At 45.1% G+C, this 20,488-nt stretch overlaps 1 protein-coding gene across 1 annotated transcript in view; it reads left to right on the top strand.

The window, feature by feature from the left end:
- Positions 1-17,289, top strand: part of LOC141194415 (uncharacterized) — a 154,883-nt gene extending 137,594 nt beyond the window's left edge. Inside the window, exon 5 of the mRNA XM_073662329.1 lies at positions 17,235-17,289. Within this exon, the coding sequence (XP_073518430.1) occupies positions 17,235-17,289 (55 nt within the window). The remainder of the gene's footprint in view (positions 1-17,234) is intronic.
- The last annotated feature ends 3,199 nt before the right edge of the window (positions 17,290-20,488 follow it).

Raw genomic sequence — 20,488 nt, 5'->3', positions numbered from 1 at the left:
GTCATAGGGATTTAGCACTTTTAATACTAGTTTGTACAGAAACAGTTAATATCCTCTTCACCAAGGCAGGTTGCCAAGTGAACAGTGGTGGTCTGAGAGAAGAAGATGTAGACTACAGAGGAGGAGAGGGGGAAGACAGAGTCTATAATGGGAGTTAAGAGAAGCTCAGCGAGCATCACTACACAGGCAAGCATGTAGGGGATTCTTTCCCTTGTTCCTATCAACCTTCAAACGGAGCAGCTAACTTGAGGACCAAACATGAGGGAGCAAAACGTCTGCCAATCGGGGTGAGTGATTGCCTGGTCCTCTAGACACAAGCCATTTTGGCCTTTACAAGAAAAAAAAAACTGTGGACACATTCTTAATTAGGTTCTTCGGAAGAACCTTCTCACGGTCTGGAACCGCTACAAACGTCTTGCCGGGTGGAAGACGAGTCAAATCCAAGTGGGCCACATTCATCACCTTGGAGGGGTCGATGATGTGCATAGGCTCCTCCTCTTGATCGGAGGACAGGAAGGATTGGGACAAGGCATCAGCTTTGACATTCTTGTCCGCCGGGTGGAAATGAAGGATGAAATCGAAGCGGGAAAAAAACAAAGACCACCGGGCCTGACGTGGATTAAGTCTCTGAGCATTTTGGAGATATGCCAGATTTTTGTGATCTGTGTAGATGATCACCGGGTATAGAGCCCCTTCAAGCAGATAGCGCCACTCCTCCAGCGCCAATTTGACGGCTAGCAATTCTCGGTCTCCTATGGAGTAGTTGCGCTCAGAAGAGGAGAAGATTTTGGAGAAAAAGCCGCAGGTTACCATTCTCCCGGAAGAAGATTTTTGGGTAAGTACTGCTCCAGCTCCGGAAGAGGAGGCATCAACCTCCAGGTAGAATTGTTTATTGCAGTCTGGACGGTGCAGAACTGGGGCAGAGGAGAAGGCTTGCTTTAAGGAAAGGAAGGCCTCCTCGGCCTCGGGCGACCATAACTTGGGATTTGCCCCCTTACGGGTGAGCGCAGATATGGGAGCAGTCCGAGATGAGAAGTGTGGAATGAAGAGACGATAGTAATTGACGAAGCCCAGGAATCGCTGTATCGACTTCAACCCCTCCGGACGGGGCCACTTTAGGACAGCAGAGAGCTTCTCGGGATCCATTCGCAAGCCTGTCTGGGAGATAACATAGCCAAGGAATGGAAGAGAGGTCTGCTCGAAAAGGCACTTCTCGTATTTAGCATAGAGGTGGTTCTGCCTGAGCCTAAGCAGGACGTGACGAACATCCCTCCGGTGTGTGGGAAGATCCGGAGAGAAGACCAAGATATCGTCCAGGTATACCACCACGCAGGAGTAAAGAAGGTCACGGAAGATGTCGTTGACCAGTTCTTGGAAGACGGCGGGAGCATTGCAGAGGCCGAAGGGCATCACACGGTACTCATAGTGTCCGTCCCGGGTATTAAATGCCGTTTTCCACTCTTCTCCTTGACGGATACGGACCAGGTTATACGCTCCACGTAGATCCAGCTTGGAAAAGATCCTGGCGCCTTTAAGGCGATCAAATAACTCGGAGATGAGCGGCAGGGGGTATTTATTTTTAACCGTGATCTGATTGAGTCCTCTATAGTCAATACAGGGGCGTAGCGAGCCATCCTTTTTTTTGACAAAGAAGAATCTGGCCCCAGCCAGAGAGGTAGACTTCCGGATGAATCCCCTAGCCAGATTCTCCTCTATGTACTCAGACATGGCCCGGGTTTCAGCCGCAGACAACAGATAAATACCCCCACGGGGTGGAGTGGCGCCAGGTACCAAGTCGATCGGGCAATCATATGGCCTATGAGGTGGTAAAGTCTCTGCTTCCTTTTTACTGAAGACGTCTGCATAGGGCCAGTAAGGAGCCGGAAGACCGGGTAAATTAGCTGGAGTAAGTAGTGGACGAACCGGGTGGACCGGAACTAGGCAGGTCCTATGGCAGCCCGGCCCCCACCGGAGTACTTCACCGAATTGCCAGTTCAACACGGGTTCATGCTTCTGGAGCCAAGGTAGGCCTAGCAATAGGGAGTGAGAGAGTCCGGGTAGCACATGGAAGGAGATTTTTTCAGAGTGCAGAATTCCCACCTGCAGGGTTATGGGTTCAGTGACGAGCAAGATGGTCACCGGTAGGAGTCTTCCATCCACAGAGGCGACAGACAATGGTTCAGCCAGAAATTTGGTGGGAATGCGGTATTTCTCTACCAGGGACTGGGAAATGAGATTTCCTGCAGCTCCAGAATCTAGCTGAGCGAGTTCAAAGTGACGGTTCTCTCCCCAGGAGATAGAGACAGACAGAGTCAGGGATGGAGAGGGCTTACTTTTGTCTAGGACGACCTCTCCGAGCAGACCTAGACACTGGAGTTTCCCGGCTTCTCCGGGCAGGAACGGATCTGGTGCTCCTTACTGCCACAATAGAAACAGCTCCCCTCGGCTCGGCGTGACTCATGGCGAGATTTGACCATCTTAGTCTGGTCGATCTGCATGGGCTCGGGTGAGTGCGCCCGGGGAGTGACTGATGAAGAGACAGGCCTCTGGAAAGTAGGAGCAAGGCTGGGAAACCTCCTCTCACGGGTGGTCTCTTTGGTACGTTCCTGGAACCAGATGTCAATCCGGGTAGCTAGTGTCACCAAGTCATCCAGGGTGGTTGGAATGTCCCGACCGGCAAGTTCGTCTTTAATCCGACCGGAAAGGCCCTCCCAGAAGACAGACACCAGGGCCTCGTTATCCCAGGCAAGCTCAGAAGCGAGGGTACGGAACCCCATGGCATATTAGCCCACGGTGAGACTCTCTTGGCGGAGACGTAGCAGAGAGGAGGCAGAAGAGGTTTTCCGTCCAGGTTCATCGAAGACTTTCCGGAAAGCAGCGAGGAAAGACGACAGGTCGGACACCAGGGGGTCCCCTCTCTCTCACAGGGGATTTAGCCATGCCAGTGCCTCCCCAGTGAGATGGGACATGATGAAGGCCACCTTGGCCCGGTCGGAGATGAACTGGTATGCCAAGAGCTCAAAGTGCAGGGTACACTGGTTTATGAAACCCCAAGCTAAAGCGGGGTCGCCGGCAAAGCGTGGAGGTGCCAGGAGCCGAGGTCCATAGCCGGGTGCCATAATGGGACTGGATTGTGGTGCCACAGGAATAGGCACGGCTGGGCCAGAGCAAGACATAGACGAGTCAAACAATGCGCCTAGACGAGAGTTAACGGACCGTAGATAGGACAGCACCACTTTCTGCTGGGTTCTCTGACGTAAGACTTCCTGGTGCAGATCGGAGATCTGGGGGCCACCGGGTTCCATGGCCCGAGCAAACTGTTACGGGTCCGGGTGGTGGAACCTCTGTGCCACGGTGCAAGGAAGGACCCAGAGGGGCGTAACTAAGTATCAACCCGAACCGACCCTGGTCGGAAGGCGGCTAATGACTCCGTGACCAGGGAGGATCCGGGCAGAGGGACCAGATGCCACTCTGGGGACGACCTTGTAAGAGAGCAGGTGGCTCCCACGGGTCAGATGGCTGGGACTAACCGGTATGACGGATGGACACAGCAAGCAGGCAGAAGTCTCTGGTTTAGCTGACAGGTGGTCACGGTACGTGACAGCAGGAGCCTCCAGGTGGGCTATCAGGTGGTCACGGCAAGTGGCGGCCAAGCAGGGTAAAGTCTCTAGGCTAGCAGGCAGGTGGTCACGGCAAGTGACGGCAGAGCCTCCAGGTAGGCTAGCAGGTAACAGACGGGTAACAGGTGAGCGCTCACCAGGTGAGCTGGTTAGCAAGCACGGCAGGTAGCAGGCAGGTAACTGGCAGGTGCTTCCTGGTAAGCAGGTGGACTTGCCCATAGACAGACTGGCGGAAGACAGTCAGGCTGGAGAGTAGACAAGCTGGCAGACAAGACAGGAAGTCAGGCTGGCAACGGGACCTGAGGGCTGAAGCAGAGGTAAGTATACTTGTGCAACAACTTTGCTCGGGCACCTCCATTTTGGAGGAGGTGCCTTATATATGGGAGGTCCTCTGACTATTGGCCGGGGACTCCTTAGGACGGCGCGCGCGGTCCCTTTAAGAGAGGGGGAGCACGCGCGCCCTAAGCACAGTGCCGGGGAAGGAGCGTGCGCCGGCAGCAGCGGGGAGAAGAGCGCTGGAGGACGCCGCGCCAGGAGCGGGAAGGTGAGAAGGACGGCGTCTCTGCCTGGCAGAGAGCAGAGACACCGATGCTACACATTACATCATAAAGGTTCACACCTTTAAACTTTCCAACAATTAATTTTGAGGGACCTTAGGACATTCCCCCCAATTTCTAAAAAAGTAAATAACTTGAGCTACCAAGAGAAATGTGCATTAAAAACCCTTCAGGAAAATAAAGAGATAATTATAAAGAGAGCAGATAAGGGAGGGGGACTGTGATAATGAGCAGAGTCTGGTACATCAAGGAGTGCCTCCGAATTCTAGATGACTCAAACTATTATATGAAATTGGAAACAGACCCACCTGTAACCATTTTTTTGGGAGTACAGAGGGCTTGTAGCTGGGGCCTCTACAGCTGGTTTCCTCAATAAAAAAGAAAAATCCTTTTTAGACATTAAAAAATTCCCTTATTTTTATTTTTTACCCAAAATTCATAAAGATAAATTTAATCCCCCTGGACGCTCTATTATTTCTGGAACCAATTCCATCACATCCAACCTATCCCACTATATTGATCTTTTTTTACAGAAATACGTTTTATCCCTAGATTCTCATTTAAAAGATTCCACACATTTAATTACAATATTGAGAGAATTACCCCCTCTTCCAGGCTGTCTTCTTATTACACTCGTTATAAGCTCTCTTTATTCCAATATCACACATGTATTGGGCTTACAGGCAATTAAAAAATTCCTAGATGAGGACCTAAACTTACAGGATCCCCCCCAAAATTTTCTATTGAGGGGTATACAGTAACTTTCATTCTTGAGAACAATGTATTCTCTTTTGAGGGGGTGATGTATCGGCAGCTGAGGGGCAGCACGATGGAGACGAGGTTTGCCCCTAGTTATGCAAATCTATATATGGGGGCATTCGAGTCTGTCCACATCGCGCAATCCCTCGGTGCCGATAAACCCATCATCATGTACCGCCGCTTTATAGATGATTTGTTTATCATATGGAGGGGGAATACTATAGAGCTGGGGTCTCAAACTCAGCTGGGCATATGGGCCGCACACAGAAAAACATTTAATTTGGGGGACCGCATTATTTGCATGACAAAGTTAGTGATTAGTGATACCATTTTATTTTCTATACACCTTTTGAACTGGTCCTCATCTTGCAGACATGGTCTCCCCTCCAGGTCCCCCATACTGCAGACATGGTCTCCTATCCAGGTCCCCCATACTGCAGACATGGTCTCTCATCCAGGTCCCCCATACTGCAGACATGGTCTCCCATCCAGGTCCCCCATATTGCAGACATGGTCTCCCATCCAGGTCCCCCATATTGCAGACATGGTCTCCCATCCAGGTCCCCCACACTGCAGACATGGTCTCCCATCCAGGTCCCCCATACTGTAGACATGGTCTCCCATCCAGGTTCCCCATACTGCAGACATGGTCTCCCATCCTGCGGACATGGTCCCCCATACTGCAGACATGGTCTCCCATCCAGGTCCCCCATATTGCAGACATGGTCCCCATCCAGGTCCCCCATATTGCAGACATGGTGCCCCATATTGAAGACATGGTCCCCCATCCAGGTCCCCCATATTACAGCCATGGTCCCCCATCCTGGTCCTTATCTTGCAGACATGTCCCCCATCCAGGTTCCCCCCATACTGCGGTCAGGGTTCCCGTCCCCCCATACTGTGGTCAGGGTCCCCGTCCCCCCATACTGCGGTCAGGGTCCCCATCCCTCATACTGCAGTCAGAGTCCCCGTCCCCCCATACTGCGGTCAGGGTCCCCATCCCCCCACACTGCGGTCAGGGTCCCCGTCCCCCCACACGGCGGTCAAGGTCCCCGTCCCCCCACACGGCGGTCAGGGTCCCCGTCCCCCCACACGGCGGTCAGGGTCCCCGTCCCCCCACACGGCGGTCAGGGTCCCCATCCCCCCATACGGCGCACAGTGCCCCCCTGTGCTGTATTTCACATGACAGAGAAAAAAAAAAGAAAAAGATTCTCACCTGTCCTCCGTTCCCTCGGCGTCCTTTATGCACCTGTGGCCCGCAGGCACAGACCCCGTAACGATCGCAGCTCTCTCCAGCAGCCACTGACATCTGCGCTGTAGCACAGTGTATTGCCGCGCAGAGACCGGCTCTCTGCACAGCAATGCCAGTGCCGGCCTATAAGAGGCCAGCAGCTGACATCTGCATCCCAGCGCAGCGGCGTATGACGTGACTGCCAAGCGCAGAGGTCAGCTGCTAGCCTCTGATAGGCCGGCGGCTGACACTGGTATTGCTGTGCAGAGAGCCGGTCTCTGCGCGGCAATACTCTGCATTACAGCGCTGATGTCGGCAGCGGCTGGAGAGAGCTGCGATCGTTGCGGAGTCTGTGCCTAAGGGCTGCAAGAAGCAGCCGGAGGGGCCGCATGCGGCCCGCGGGCCGCGTGTTTGAGACCCCTGCTATAGAGGCTGTCAAATTTATTGATGAATTAAATACCAATGACTGGGGTCTTTCCTTTACCTCTACCATATCCGAGAGTAATATCCAATATCTTGATCTTCAGATAAATATAGACAATCCGGGCAAAATATCCACATCTACCCACTTCAAGGAAGTGGATGGAAATAGCTATCTTGAATTTGACACTGGCCATTTGCCCAGTTGGATTAGAAATATTCCATACGGTCAATATTGGCGTGTCAGAAAAAATTGTACACATGATTCGGATTTTTTTCTGGAATCTAAGGTTTTACAAAAACGCTTTAGAGCTAAGGGATACCCCCAGAAATTATTAAAGGATGCTTTCTCCAAAACTAGATCCTTATCACAGAACCTGTGTATCAATAAATCTAAGAATACCAGTCAAGAACCAAGTGATGACTTTAGTTTAAATCTGATTACTACCTATGGTAAACCTACACAAGTGTTATCCAGTTTATTAAAAACATACTGGTTCATTTTAAGGAACGATCCGGTATTGACTGGTCATTTACCAGAATTTCCCCATGTCATATATCGGAGGAGTAAAACTAGGAAACTATATAGCCCCTAGCAACACAACTATTGGTAGAAGACTTAACCATTCAAATTTAGCTCCTAGTAGTAGCAATGGATGTTATAAATGTAATGTTCCTAAATGCTTATGCTGTCATTCCATTGATAACGGAGCTAAAACATTTGTCTCTGCGGTAACTGGAGAGATATATCCCATCTGCTTTAGACTTACATGTCAGTCCTCATATGTGATATATCTGCTCCTGCAATACATTGGCCGCACTATCCAGGAAATGCACTCCAGACTAAAGAAACAGCGCCAAAATATTAGACACGGCTTTCATTTACATAGCGTTTCTAATCATTTCTTAAAAGAACATCAGAAAAATCCTAATAATCTGAAACTAACTATCATTGATCATATAGTTGATACACATCATGATAGATTAAATCGCCTTATTACACGCGAAAATTATTGGATTTTCAAAATGGGAACTTTGTGTCCTGAGGGTTTGAATCTTAATATAGAAAAGACAACTTTTTAAACAATTGTTTTTATGTTTTAGCAATTTCATTATATCATTTTTACAAAAAAAAATTTTTTATTTTTTTAATTTTTTTAATTTTTTTTTTCTTTTTTTTTTTTTTCCTCGTTATTATATTTTCCTAATTGTAAAGATAGAAACAGTAAGGGAGCTTTTGGTCCCTCTCCTACCCCTTTTCCCCTACCTATATCTGGTGATTGTAATTTTTATATTCACATATTGTTCTATGTTGTATGTAATTTTTTATAATATAAAATATAGGGTGTTAGATAACAATATATCCTATTAAGTATTATGATTATAGGATTTGCAAGTTCTTATACTGCGAATTCTATTTATGAGAACCCTATATGTTTCATTAGGTACTAATTTATATGTCGATGTAAATACTTTTATGCCAAAAATGACAAAAGTATTCTTGGGGTGATACCTTTATTGGCTAACCAGAAAATATATCTATATGCAGCTTTCAGAGCACACAGGCTCCTTCTTCAGGCAAGATTACAAATGAATCCATAAGACAAAAGGCACAGCATCTGAGAGATGTTACAACAAGACATTTGTTCATGAGGTGTGAGTTGTGATGCCTCCTACAGATAATTTAGGGAGAGCAAATTAGTTTTTTTTGTTTTTTTTTTGTTGCAAAATGAGAGGCCTTGGGAATGTTTAATTATCTGGAGGTGTTAATTGTGTCCATGTAGTGAGTCATAAAGCCAGGTGTTATATTTAGTCCTGTTGTCAGTGAATTGAACATCCTTATCAATTTGAATTCCCAAATTTTTCTTTCTCTGTTGCCCTTGAAGTGACCTTTTAGTATTAAAACTTTTCGATCTTTCATACAGTGTCCCCGACCAGAGAAATGTTTTCCCACAGGTGTATCCAGTCCATTCTTAATTGTGTGTCTGTGTAAATTCATTCTCGTTTGCAGCCTTTGCATAGTTTCCCCAATATAAACTCCTTCTGGGCACCTTATACATTGTATCATGTACACCACATTGGAGGATGTACATGAAAAGACATCCATGATTTCGTTGTCCTGATTTGTGTTAGGTATGCAGACTGTATTTGATGGTAATATGTGGGTACAAGTTTAGCATTTTTTGTTTTTACATGGGAATGTGCCCGTCACTGATGGTGATGAGAGGACACTTCTGACCAGGAGATTCCTTAAGTTAGGGGGCTGTTTGTAGGAGAGAAGTGGTTGTTCTGGGAATATTTCTTTCAGTTTGTGGTCTCTGTGGAATATGGGTTGGAGATCAGCACCAATTTTCCGTAGGATGTTCATGTGGGGGTTGTATGTGACCACAAGAGGTACCCTGTTGTTGTCCTCCCTTTGTCTGTAATCCAGGAGGCTACTTCTTGGTATCCTTGTAGCTCTGTGAATTTGTTCATCTATTACCAGTGGATGGGATCCTTGTTGTAGGAATGTATTCCTCAGGGATAGTAGCTGCAGTTTTCTGTCCTTGCTGTCTGAACAGATTCGAATGTACCTCAGAGCTTGACTGTAGATGATGGATTTTTTTGTGTGTCTTGGATGAAAGCTGTTCCATCTAAGATATGCTGGACGTCCTGTGGGCTTATGGTAAATTGATGTTTGTATGGTGTTGTCTTTGATGTATATGGTCATGTCAAGAAAATGTATTTGGAATTTTGAGAAGTTGAGGGTGAGCTTGATGGTTGGGTGGAACCTGTTGAAGTTATCGTGGAAGGTCAGCAGATCATCTTTTGAGCCTGTCCAGACTATTAGCAGATCATCAATGTAGCGGAAGTATGCTAGAGGTTTAATAGAGCAAGTTGACAAAAACTCCTCCTCTAGTTTAGCCATAAATAGGTTAGCATATTGTGGGGACATTTTGCTTCCCGTACTTATTTATAAAAATCCTGTTTACTCTATTGGGCATAAATGAACTCAAGGGGTTAATGCAGAGATATCACTCTGTATTTAGCTCCGCCCCTCTGAAGTAATTGTATACCTGGTTAAATGTATATAAGGATCATTTGTTTGCTGCTTGTCACACCTGATGAAGGTGGCCTTGTCCACCGAAACGCGTTGTGTGTATTAATAAATCAGTCATTTTAATTAATTTTTGCCCTGTTATTGGCGCTCTGATACCGCTATTCACATTCACTGATTGTCTTTCTCCCCCTGCTGGGGTGCAGTAGAGCTGCCTTTATTTACTTGGTCAACCACCCGTGGGATGAAGTTAACTAAGAGTTACTACCCTGGTTTCCAAGCTGCGCTGCCCTAACCCCTCTGGAACACGGCCATGAGTGTTGGTGAAGCTGGGCGTCCATCTCAGCGGTATGCGCAACTAACCTGACCACGTGACCCACCACCGTGAGATCAGGATCTGTGAACGCCGCTGAAAGCAGATGACAGCCACCAACAGAGCAGAGCTTGTGGAGCTTTACACTGGGGTTGTGCAGAGGTGCACAAATTCATAAGGTTAGTAGCCATTCCCACACCCCTCTAACAATTGCAATACTGAGTCACCCATTGCGCCTTGTTCTCTCCTCTCTTTACATATTGAGTCTGCTATTGCTAGGGGCTTAGCCTCAAGACCAGGAGCTGCACATTGGGCGACCCAGATTATTCTACACATCGGGAGACGGAAAACTTTGCAGAATCGCCATCAGATAAGAACTGTGTTTAAGACTATAAAATCTAATTTGCTGGATCATTATGGACTTTTATATGATCAATAGAGAGAAATTTAGATTATCTTTGATCAATACAGCCCTTAGTAAAGACTCCATTAACAAAGATGGAGACAGATGCATATATAAGAATCCAACTATGCTGAATGATACAAATAAAAAAAGGTTACGTGGACTGTTTTTGGACTTAGAAAACAATAGCAAAATAGAAATAACTAATCACGTAGACACGATGTTTTTGGAACATTACATTAAGGATAACACAATACCCAAGGGATTGAGAATGAATCTTAATTCATCCTTTCCTCAGGATATTGCTTTTACTGAAAGATGGGACAGGTGTATTTCTGATTGCTCAACAACACTGATCAGATTGTTGATTGATATAAGGAATACTCTGGCTATGCATGCTTTAGAAACAATAGCTAAAATTAAAGGGGATTTGGAGTTCTTTTCCTCATCTATGGAATATTTTGCCACAGATAATGAGGTAAAACTAAGACTGGCTAAATTTGAAAATGATTTAATAAATAAAAAAGCAAAAAAATATGAAAGAGATATAAAAGACTCTAAAAAAGAAAAAATTCAATCACTACCTCAAATTTCACCTGTTCCCATCATCTCTATGCAGAGAACAACTAGGAACAATCCATCATCCCCTATTCTAAGCAATGATACTGATAACCATACAAAACATGTGAATAATTCCCAACAACCGTTTTTTATGAATAAAAAACAACAAGCAATATATGAGACCCATAGGAAGAAGTTATCCATTAACAATAATTACATGAAAAATACTGGATCTAATTCTAATTTGGAAAAAAATAATGACCTTATAATAGAGGGAATGTGTATGGAAATTACTCCTCCCTCCATATTGATTGCTGATCCACCTATTTTATCCACACAAGCAGCAGATGTAGAATTTATTGCTAATCCGCCTATTATTTCCACACAAGTAGCAGATATAGATGAATTGAACTTCACATTGCATATTAATACACAGGAGATATGCCACAGTGAATCTAATAATTCAGAGCTTTCTAGTGCAATCAGGGGTGGATTAAGAGTAGCAAGGGCCCCTGGCAGTTTAGAAGGCGCGGGCCCCCCCCCACACACCTGATGTATCAAATGTCACATGATCCCCTGTGATAGAAATTAATTTGGCACAATATTAATTATAATATTTTTTTTTAGGCTGTGTGCCCACTATGCGCTTTTTAAGCGTTTCCGCAGCGGCAATTCCGCTGCAGAAACGCTTAAAAAACGCTTGGTAGAAGGCCTGCCATGTTCCCCAATGATAATCCGCATGTGCTGTGCACATGCTGCAGAAATTTCCGCTGCGGATTATCATTGTGGAAAAATCCGCAGCATTACCAATTATTTTGCGGAAGCTCGGCGTTTTCGCCGCCATTGACTTGCATTGGAACGCATGGAATCCGCATCACTGCATCTGTACATGCGGATTCCATGTGTTTCAATGTGTGGATGGTACCCGGGTCTGGAGAAGAGGAGACTCTCCTCCAGACCCAGGTACCATAGTACCTGTAAAAAAAAAAAGAATAAAATAAAAAATAAATATCATACTTACCTTCTGATGGCCCCCGGTGTCTTTATCCGATGCGTCCTGGCTTGCCGGCAGCTCACGATGGTCTGAAAAGGACCTGCCGTGACGTCATTTAGTCATGTGACGGGTCACGCGACCGCTGACGTTGGCAGGACAACAGAAGGTAATTATATATTTATTTTTTACCATTCTTTTACGGTCACACTATATAAATCCATGCCGGTTGCTTGGATTTATACACTGTGTTCCAAATTATTATGCAAATAATATTTTCTCAGATTTTCCCAAATTACCTATATGAATTGCAGTCATTGTAATTTTCCAGTCAAATAACTATTAGAGTACAATTGAAAGGTTTCTGTACAAACTGCCTATGATAACAGTATATTTTTAAAAAAATAAAAAACTCAAACTGCACTCAAAATGCATGTTCCAAATTATTATGCACAGCAGAGTTTTCAACCTTTTCATTTTAATAAAGAACAAAAAAATGGTCATTTTTGAAATTATAAGCATTAGCAGGTTATTACACACTGAAATCAAACAGTTTTCAACTCCAAACTTTATTCTAGGTGATGATACATTTGCACATAGGACAACTTGTTCGAAAGGAGCTTCTGAACTCTCTCGTCCATTGAATTTGTCAGGTTTTGGATGGTTTCTGCTTCAATTGTTTTGCATGAGGACAGAATACCCTCCCAGAGCTATTGCTTAGATGTGAACTGCCTCCCGCCATCATAGACACTCCTTTTGATGATGCTCCAGAGGTTCTCAATGGGGTTGAGGTCAGGGGAGCATGGGGGCCACACCATAAGTTTGTCCCCTTTTAAGCCCATAGCAGCCAGAGATGCAGATGTGTTATGTGCAGCATGAGACGGGGCATTATCATGCATGAAAATGATCTTGCTGCGGAATGCACGGTTCTTCTTCTTGAACCATGGAAGGAAGTGCTGTTTGAGAAACTCAACATACATTATGGAGTTCATCTTTACCCCTTCAGGGATCCTAAAAGGGCCGACAATCTCTCTCCCCATGATTCCAGCCCAAAACATTACTCCACCTCCTCCTTGTTAGCACCGTAGCCGTGTTTGCATGGAGTGTCCATCAACCAGCCATCCTCCACTCCATCCATCTGGACCATCGAGATCATTTCATGCATGATAATGCCCCGTCTCATGCTGCACATAACAAGCTCTGGGAGGGTATTCTGTCCTCATGCAAAACAATTAAAGCAGAAACCATCCAAAACCTGACAAATTCAATCGACGAGAGAGTTCAGAAGCTCCTTGCGAACAAGCGGTCCTATGTGCAAATGTACGACATCACCTAGAATAAAGTTTGGAGTTGAAGACTGTTTGATTTCAGTTTGTAATAACCTGCTAATGCTTATAATTTCAAAAATGACCATTTTTTTGCTCTTTATTAAAATGAAAAGGTTGAAAACTCTGCTGTGCATAATAATTTGGAACATGCATTTTGAGTGCAGTTTGAGTTTTTTATTTTTTTAAAAATATACTGTTATCATAGGCGGTTTGTACAAAAACCTTTCAATTGTACTCTAATAGTTATTTGACTGGAAAATTACAATGACTGCAATTCATATAGGTAATTTGGGAAAATCTGAGAAAATATTATTTGCATAATAATTTGGAACACAGTGTATAGTGTGACCAAGTTGTCAAGCACTTTCCAAGTGATGCTAAAATCGCTTGGAAAAGCTCTTGATAACTCACATGCAGAAATGCATGTGAAGAACGCTTCACATCCGCTTGTGCCTGGCAGGAAAAACACATGTACAATCCGCATGCGTTTTTTTCTGCCAGGGAGATGCAGAAACGCTCAAAAAAAATCCGGAGCATTTCTGCATCGTGGGCACATAGCCTTACATTAATTGTATGACTCAATATTGAGCACACGTAGCCATCTATAAACGGTGGGAGGCCACACGTAGCCATCTATACACAGCGGGAGGCCGCACATAGCCATCTATACACAGCAGGAGGCCGCACGTAGCCATCTGTACACAGCAGGAGGCCGCACGTAGCCATCTATACACAGCGGGAGGCCGCACGGCGCCCCCCCCAGAGACAGCGGGAGGCCGCACGCAGTCACGCACACACAAACATATACAGACATATACATACACGCATAAACACATTTGAAGCACAAAAATACATATAAACAGACATCACACAATATCTGCCTACACACACACACACACACTCACACACTCACTCACTCACTCACACATACACACACTCACTCTCACACATACTCACTCTCACACACAGATACACACAGACTCACCATTCCCCGGCTCCTGTTCCTCTCCGGGGCAGCACTGCAGGCCCGGCGCGCAATGCGCGACGTCACAGCTATGAGACACGGCCGCGCGCAGGGCAGTGTCTCCTAGCAGTGATGCGGCCGGGCCAGCACAGGGAAGTTAACAGCTGCAGTGCTGGCCCGGCCGGAGAAGAAGCAGCGTCCTTGCGCCGCTGCTGGGGAAGCGGTCCGGGGGCCCCCCGCCACTGTCTGCCAGTATGCGCCGCACATATAATGAGGGCAATCTGGCCATAGACACCCCAGAGCCCCGGGCCCCCTGGAGGCCCGAGGCCCCAGGCGGTAGCCCGGTATGCCCTCATTATAATCCGCCTATGGGTGTATGGCTCCTGGCATACTGAATTTACACATCTGTACAATTAAGATTAAAAGCTGTGTCGTCACAAATATCATGAACATGAGGAATATGAAATACCGATAAATGTAAAAATTTATAGGCATTAATAATAGGCATTTAAAAAAAAAAATTCCTGCCTCCTCCATCTCCTAAACAGCCGGCCAGCACTCACCCACTATTTTCTCTTAACCCAAGACAGCACCATGATCTACTGCTATTGTGGGCTACAGGAAAAGCAGTCACCGGTTACAAATGCCTATGACAGTGAGAAAGTGAAGGTGTTTTTGCACTTCTGCTTACTGCCAGTGTCTCAGAATCATCTGCAGGAGTTCCTGCTAGTAGTTCTTAGAACCATAGCCAAAAAAACGCAAAGTACCTGATAACCCCTTTAAAACATACGTCCTACACTTGAAAAATCACTGCAAAGTGTGGGGAACTAGGTGTCTCCCTTCTGTCACACTTGTTCTCTACTGCCTGTTGTCAAGTCTAATCCATATCTAGCAGCAGAGATGCCAAGACAGATTACAAGAAGTGGGTGGGTCTTTTTTTTCTCTGCTTCTGTCTCCTATCTGTCAAACTGCTTAAGATATAAAAGAGGGGCAAGTTGAAGGTGGACAATGGCAGGTGCAGATGCAATGCACACTAAGAAGTGAGAGGTAAAGGAAGATCCTGCACATATAGTGCTAGCATAATGCTGATGAAAATGAACCGCCTACCTAAAAAAGAGGGAATGGCAAGATATTAGACTGGGTTTTTACTTGTCAGGGAGCAAGACCATGCTTTTGTGTAGGTTTTCAATAAAAGCACAAGTATGGCTAAATCAATGGCCAGCTCACATCTTATTTCTCATTGGTCATAGCAGTACTGTCATGACCTTGAGAACCAGTTACAGGTAAAATAAAATAACTGCCATTAAAAAAAAATAGCCGGCCAACTCACACCTTATTCCCCATAGTTTGTGACAGCAGTGTCATGAACATGAGGAATATGAAGTACTGGTAAATGTAAAAATTTTCATAGGCATGAAAAAAAAATTCTGGCCTCCTCCATCCCCTAAATAGCCGGCCAGCACTCACCCAGTTATTTTCATTTAACCCAAGACAGCACCATGTCGGGCTGCTATTGTGGGCTGTAGGAAAAAAACAGTCACCGGTTACCAAATGCCTATGACAGTGAGGAAGTGCAGGTGTTTTTGCACTTCTACTTACCGCCAGTGTATCAGAATTGTCTGCGGGAGTTCCCGCTGGTAGTTCTTAAATCCATAGCCAAAAATACGCAAAATACCTGATAACCATTTTAAAATTTATGTCCTGAAAGATCACTGCAAAGTGTGGGGAATTAGGTGTCTCCCTTCTGTCTAACTTGTTGCCTACTGCCTGTTGTCAAATCTAATCCATACCTAACAGCAGAGGTGCCAAGATGGATTACAAGAAGTGGGGTGGGTCTTTTTTCTCTTCTTCTGGTCTCCTATCTGTCAAACTGCTTAAGGTATAAAAGAGGGGCAAATTGAAGGTCGACAATGGCAGATGCAATGCACACTAAGAGGTGTGGGGGCAAGGAGGTTCCTGCACATATAGTGCTAGCAGAATGCTGATGAAAATGAACCGCCTACCCATAAAAGAGCGAATGGCAAGATATTAGACTGGTAGATATGCCAAAAGTAGATTTAACTTGTTGCCTACTGCATGTTGTCAAGTCCAATCCATATCTATCAGCAGAGATGCCAAGACAGATTACAAGAAGTGGGGTAGGTCTTTTTTCTATGCTTCTGGTCTCCTATCTGTCAAACTGCTTAAGGTATAAAAGAAGGGCAAATTGAAGGTCGACAATGGCAGGTGCAGATGCAATGCACACTAAGAAGTGAGGGGGAAGGGGGTTCCTGCACATATAGTGCTAGCAGCATGCTGATTAAAATGAGCCACCTACCCAAAAAAGAATGAATGGTAAGATATTAGACTGGTAGATATGCCAAAAGTAGTTTTAACTTGTTGTCACGGAGTAAGACCATGCTTTTGTGTAGGTTTTCAGTAAAAGCACATCTATGGCTAAATCGATGGCCAAGTCACATCTTATTTCTCATTGGTCATAGCAGTACTGTCATGACCTTGAGAACCCATTACAGGTAAAATACAATAATTGGTATAAAAAAAAAAAAAAAAAAAAAATCCGGCCTCCTTCCACCCCTTAATAGCCGGCCAACTCACACCTTATTCCCCATAGCTCGTGACAGTAGTGTCATGAACATGAGGAATATAAAATACCGGTATATGTAAAAATTGTCATAGGCATTGAAAAAAAAAAAATTCCGGCCTCCTCCGTCCCCTAAATAGCCGGCCAGCACTCACCGAGTTATTTTCTCTTAACCCATGACAGCACCATGATCTGCTGCTATTGTGGGCTACAGGAAAACCAGTCACCGGTTACAAATGCCTATGACATTGAGGAAGTGCAGGTGTTCTTGCACATCTACTTACCACCAGTTTGTCGTCTGGCTTCTTCATCTTCGCAGGTCCACTGTTAGTCTTCTTCCCAGCCGGGATATTTCTCAAGGTCATGGATGAATACAGGAGAAATCTTTGTGCCGAGAATTTCTTCAGCCAGTGCCAATCACAAGGATCCATTCTTCGCTCTTCATAATGGGTGTTCCTCATGAATCCAGATGGTCTTCATGTTCTTCTGGAGATCTTCTTCCAGAACTCAGGAGGGCATCTTGATCTGATGACAATTGAGCTGGTGTTTTAGGGGTTTTCTAGGTGACGAATGAAAACCCTCTAAAAGCGGCCTGTCTGTTTGGGGGTATTGATGAATTTCTGGCCTCTTCTGCCTCGATTTCATCCAGCCTGAATGTTTCTGGTTCACAATGAGGATTAGATGGCTAGAAGAAAACAGCAGAAAATAATTATGTAATGATGATCATTATTTATTATATTATATGCTATAAAAAAAGTTAATTCAGAACTGGGCCGAAGTTGACTCCATTTTACTACAGGGATGTGTGGTGGGGGCACCCGAAGGGCTTCCACAGAGACCCAGTCAACGTGCTGGAAAAAATGATGACCTCTGATGTTTTTCTTGACTCCTAAGCGCCTGGCAGGATCTTTCTGGAGAAGCTAAAAAAAAGAGTAATATTTGTAAGATTTAGGATACAACCAGTGCTGCGGATAATGCCTGGAACTAGCAAATGTTTTTCCTGTACTTGTGTAGTGTGGCATTACATCTTATACCAATAACTCACTGACCTTCTTAATGATGTTCTTCGCGCCGGAGTGCGTTTCATCAAATAGTGCACGATGGTATTTGCACTCACCGGTAATCATTTCGTTTAAGATCACACCAAACGCATACCAGTCCACTCCGGCGCCATACTTCTCCCCAGCCAGCATCTGCCATAAAGGAGAGAACAGTTACTAAAAAGGTCAAAACCTTCTACATGTTTTATGTCATTAGAGTAATGCTCAGTGCACCCAGAAAAACTACAGGGAACTTCAGCCTGGAGCAGAATCATTAATGCACCAGATATGCAGTAGTAGAGAAGTCTTCTGCTCACCTCAGGAGCCATATATTCTTTGGTCCCAGCACGTTTGGTGGCTGTTCGGTCTCCAAAGATGTTCTCAAGAGCGAGACCGAAATCCGTGATTTTAATATGGCCCGTTTCAGCCACCAAGATGTTCTCAGGCTTGAGGTTTCTAAAATATAAGAAAGAACATAAGATAATAAGTTGCTGTTCGTTATGTAATAAGATATGTAAATATTCTGCTCCATTGTGATAGTTAGAGATGTTACATGATGAGTAATTACCTGTGTACGATGCCCTTAGTATGGAGAAACTGGATGCCACACACGAGCTCAGCGGCATAGAATCTGGCACAAGAGAAAATGACTAAATGTAACATGTGGTGGAGGTGACAGGAGGCTCTTACACTAGTAGTAGAACTTATACTATCAGTCTATAGACTTATAGGTGAAATGCTGTATATCACACATAACCATAGATTTACAGGAGATAATTGTCAGACTGTGAGGTCCCCATCCATCAGCATGCTCCATTCCCATTTTTCCTCACCAGCATGTCTACAATTGGTCATGTGCACTGCCACTCATGATAGTTATGGTGGGACATATGGAAATAGCCATGCGCTGTTCAATCATCTCCCACAGGGTTGTATGGAGACACAGCATGCATGTTTGATAACCATTCCATACATCTCCTCACCGCGGACATGATAATGTGGAGGAACTGCTCATTGATGGACCAGCTTTGGACAGAAGAGTAATTGACAGTCTTATGGATAGGTGATAATGTGATACGTGACATTAGTGGGAGAGCCCTTCAGTGATAATGGACACCATGTATAATTAACTGAGATGATAATGGCTATTTCTAATACAAATGTAACTAAATTACTGTATGTCAGAATGTATGTTCAACTAACCCTGTAACCTGTCCAGTGTCATTTACTAATAATGCAGATCAGGGTTTTAGATAACATTTTACCTTGTACTGGGGATGTCAAGCAGCCCCTTCACATCTAAGAAATCAAAGAAGTCCCCGCAGCTCATGTATTCCAGCCCGAGAAGAACAAGCATCTGTTACATAGTAGAAACAAGTGGAGAGAAGACAAGAGTTACCAAATCCTGACAACATCTACATATAGACTTGCCATAAAATACCATGACAGGTGGCATATACAGGTGCATCTCACTAAATTAGAATATCATCAAAAAGTTAATTTCTTCAATACAAAAAGTGAAACTCATATATTATATAGAGTCATTACTAGTGTTGAGCCACCCCCGTAGTGTTCGAGTTCGGTTCGGTTCGTCGAACACCCGTGTGTTCGCCGAACTGTTCGTCGAACTGTTCGTCGAACACCTTCGAACACCGTTAAAACCAATGGCAGGCAAACAAAAACACATAGAAACACATAGAAAACACCTTCAAAGGTGTCCAAAAGCTGACAAACTGCTCAGAAGACACAACTAACACATGGAAAAGTGACAAGTACATATAGTCATGCGAAAAGAAAAGAGGTGGAGGAGTAAAAGGAGGGGGAGACACAGATATAGGCATGTCATGCCCTTCTAAAATCCAAAAAGTGAGAAGCCGAGACGGCCAGTCCGCTCCTGCCTGTGCCACCTCCGTGTCGCCGGGTTTGTGCCAGAGCCGCGGTGAACCCTGACGGCCAGCCCCCCTCTCCCAATACTGGTGCCTGTCCGCTGGTGGGTCGAGAGAGCCCCCCTGTGGTGGAGGCAGCTCTAAGCTTTTTAATTAAAATTGTCCCTCTAATTTAAATGAATACACTTTAAATCCATTTACAAGGATCTATTGGAGGGCAAGTCTCATGCCAGCAGCCGCGTAATTCCAGCTCCAGTAGCGTCCACTAAAGCTGCTGCAGTTAAAAAGCTTTTATAAGGATCGAGCTCGGCTGTCCACCGCAAGGCATCCTAGTGCCAGTCCCAGCCCCTATGCCTTGGGGTGCCTCCTGATGCTCTTCACTAAGTATCCCGTGGTCCCGAAGCATTTCCTTTGAAAAAATTAAGTGTCCAAACTACAGGTGGTGTAGCTTGCTTAACAGCCGGGATAATCCGCTGACTAGCAGACACTGCTACTAGGCACAAAGTATTTCCTGGGCTAGATGCAGTTAAAAATTTGTAAGTAGATACTCTCGTTGGATGCTGAGAAAGCATTCCATAGAGTCTCCTGGCACGCCATATATGATTCTCTTAAAAAGCTTGGGGTAGGGGTCTAGGGGACCCTTTTATAGCCAAAATCACGACCCTGTATCATAATACGTCACCTAGGCTGAAGATAAATGGAACTGTAGCACCGAGGGCTCGGTTGCTACAGACGTATTGCACCTCACCCAGAGGTGTGATATCTCACTCTCAGATAAGGATGGAGTGTGGATCAGG

Source organism: Phyllobates terribilis, unplaced genomic scaffold, assembly GCF_046119375.1.
Source record: "Phyllobates terribilis strain yellow unplaced genomic scaffold, ASM4611937v1 Scaffold_71__1_contigs__length_7168151, whole genome shotgun sequence".
In the NCBI taxonomy this organism is placed as follows: Eukaryota; Metazoa; Chordata; class Amphibia; order Anura; family Dendrobatidae; genus Phyllobates; species Phyllobates terribilis.
The sequence above is the reverse complement of the archived record's forward strand: the minus strand, read 5'-3'. Positions and strand labels throughout refer to the sequence as shown.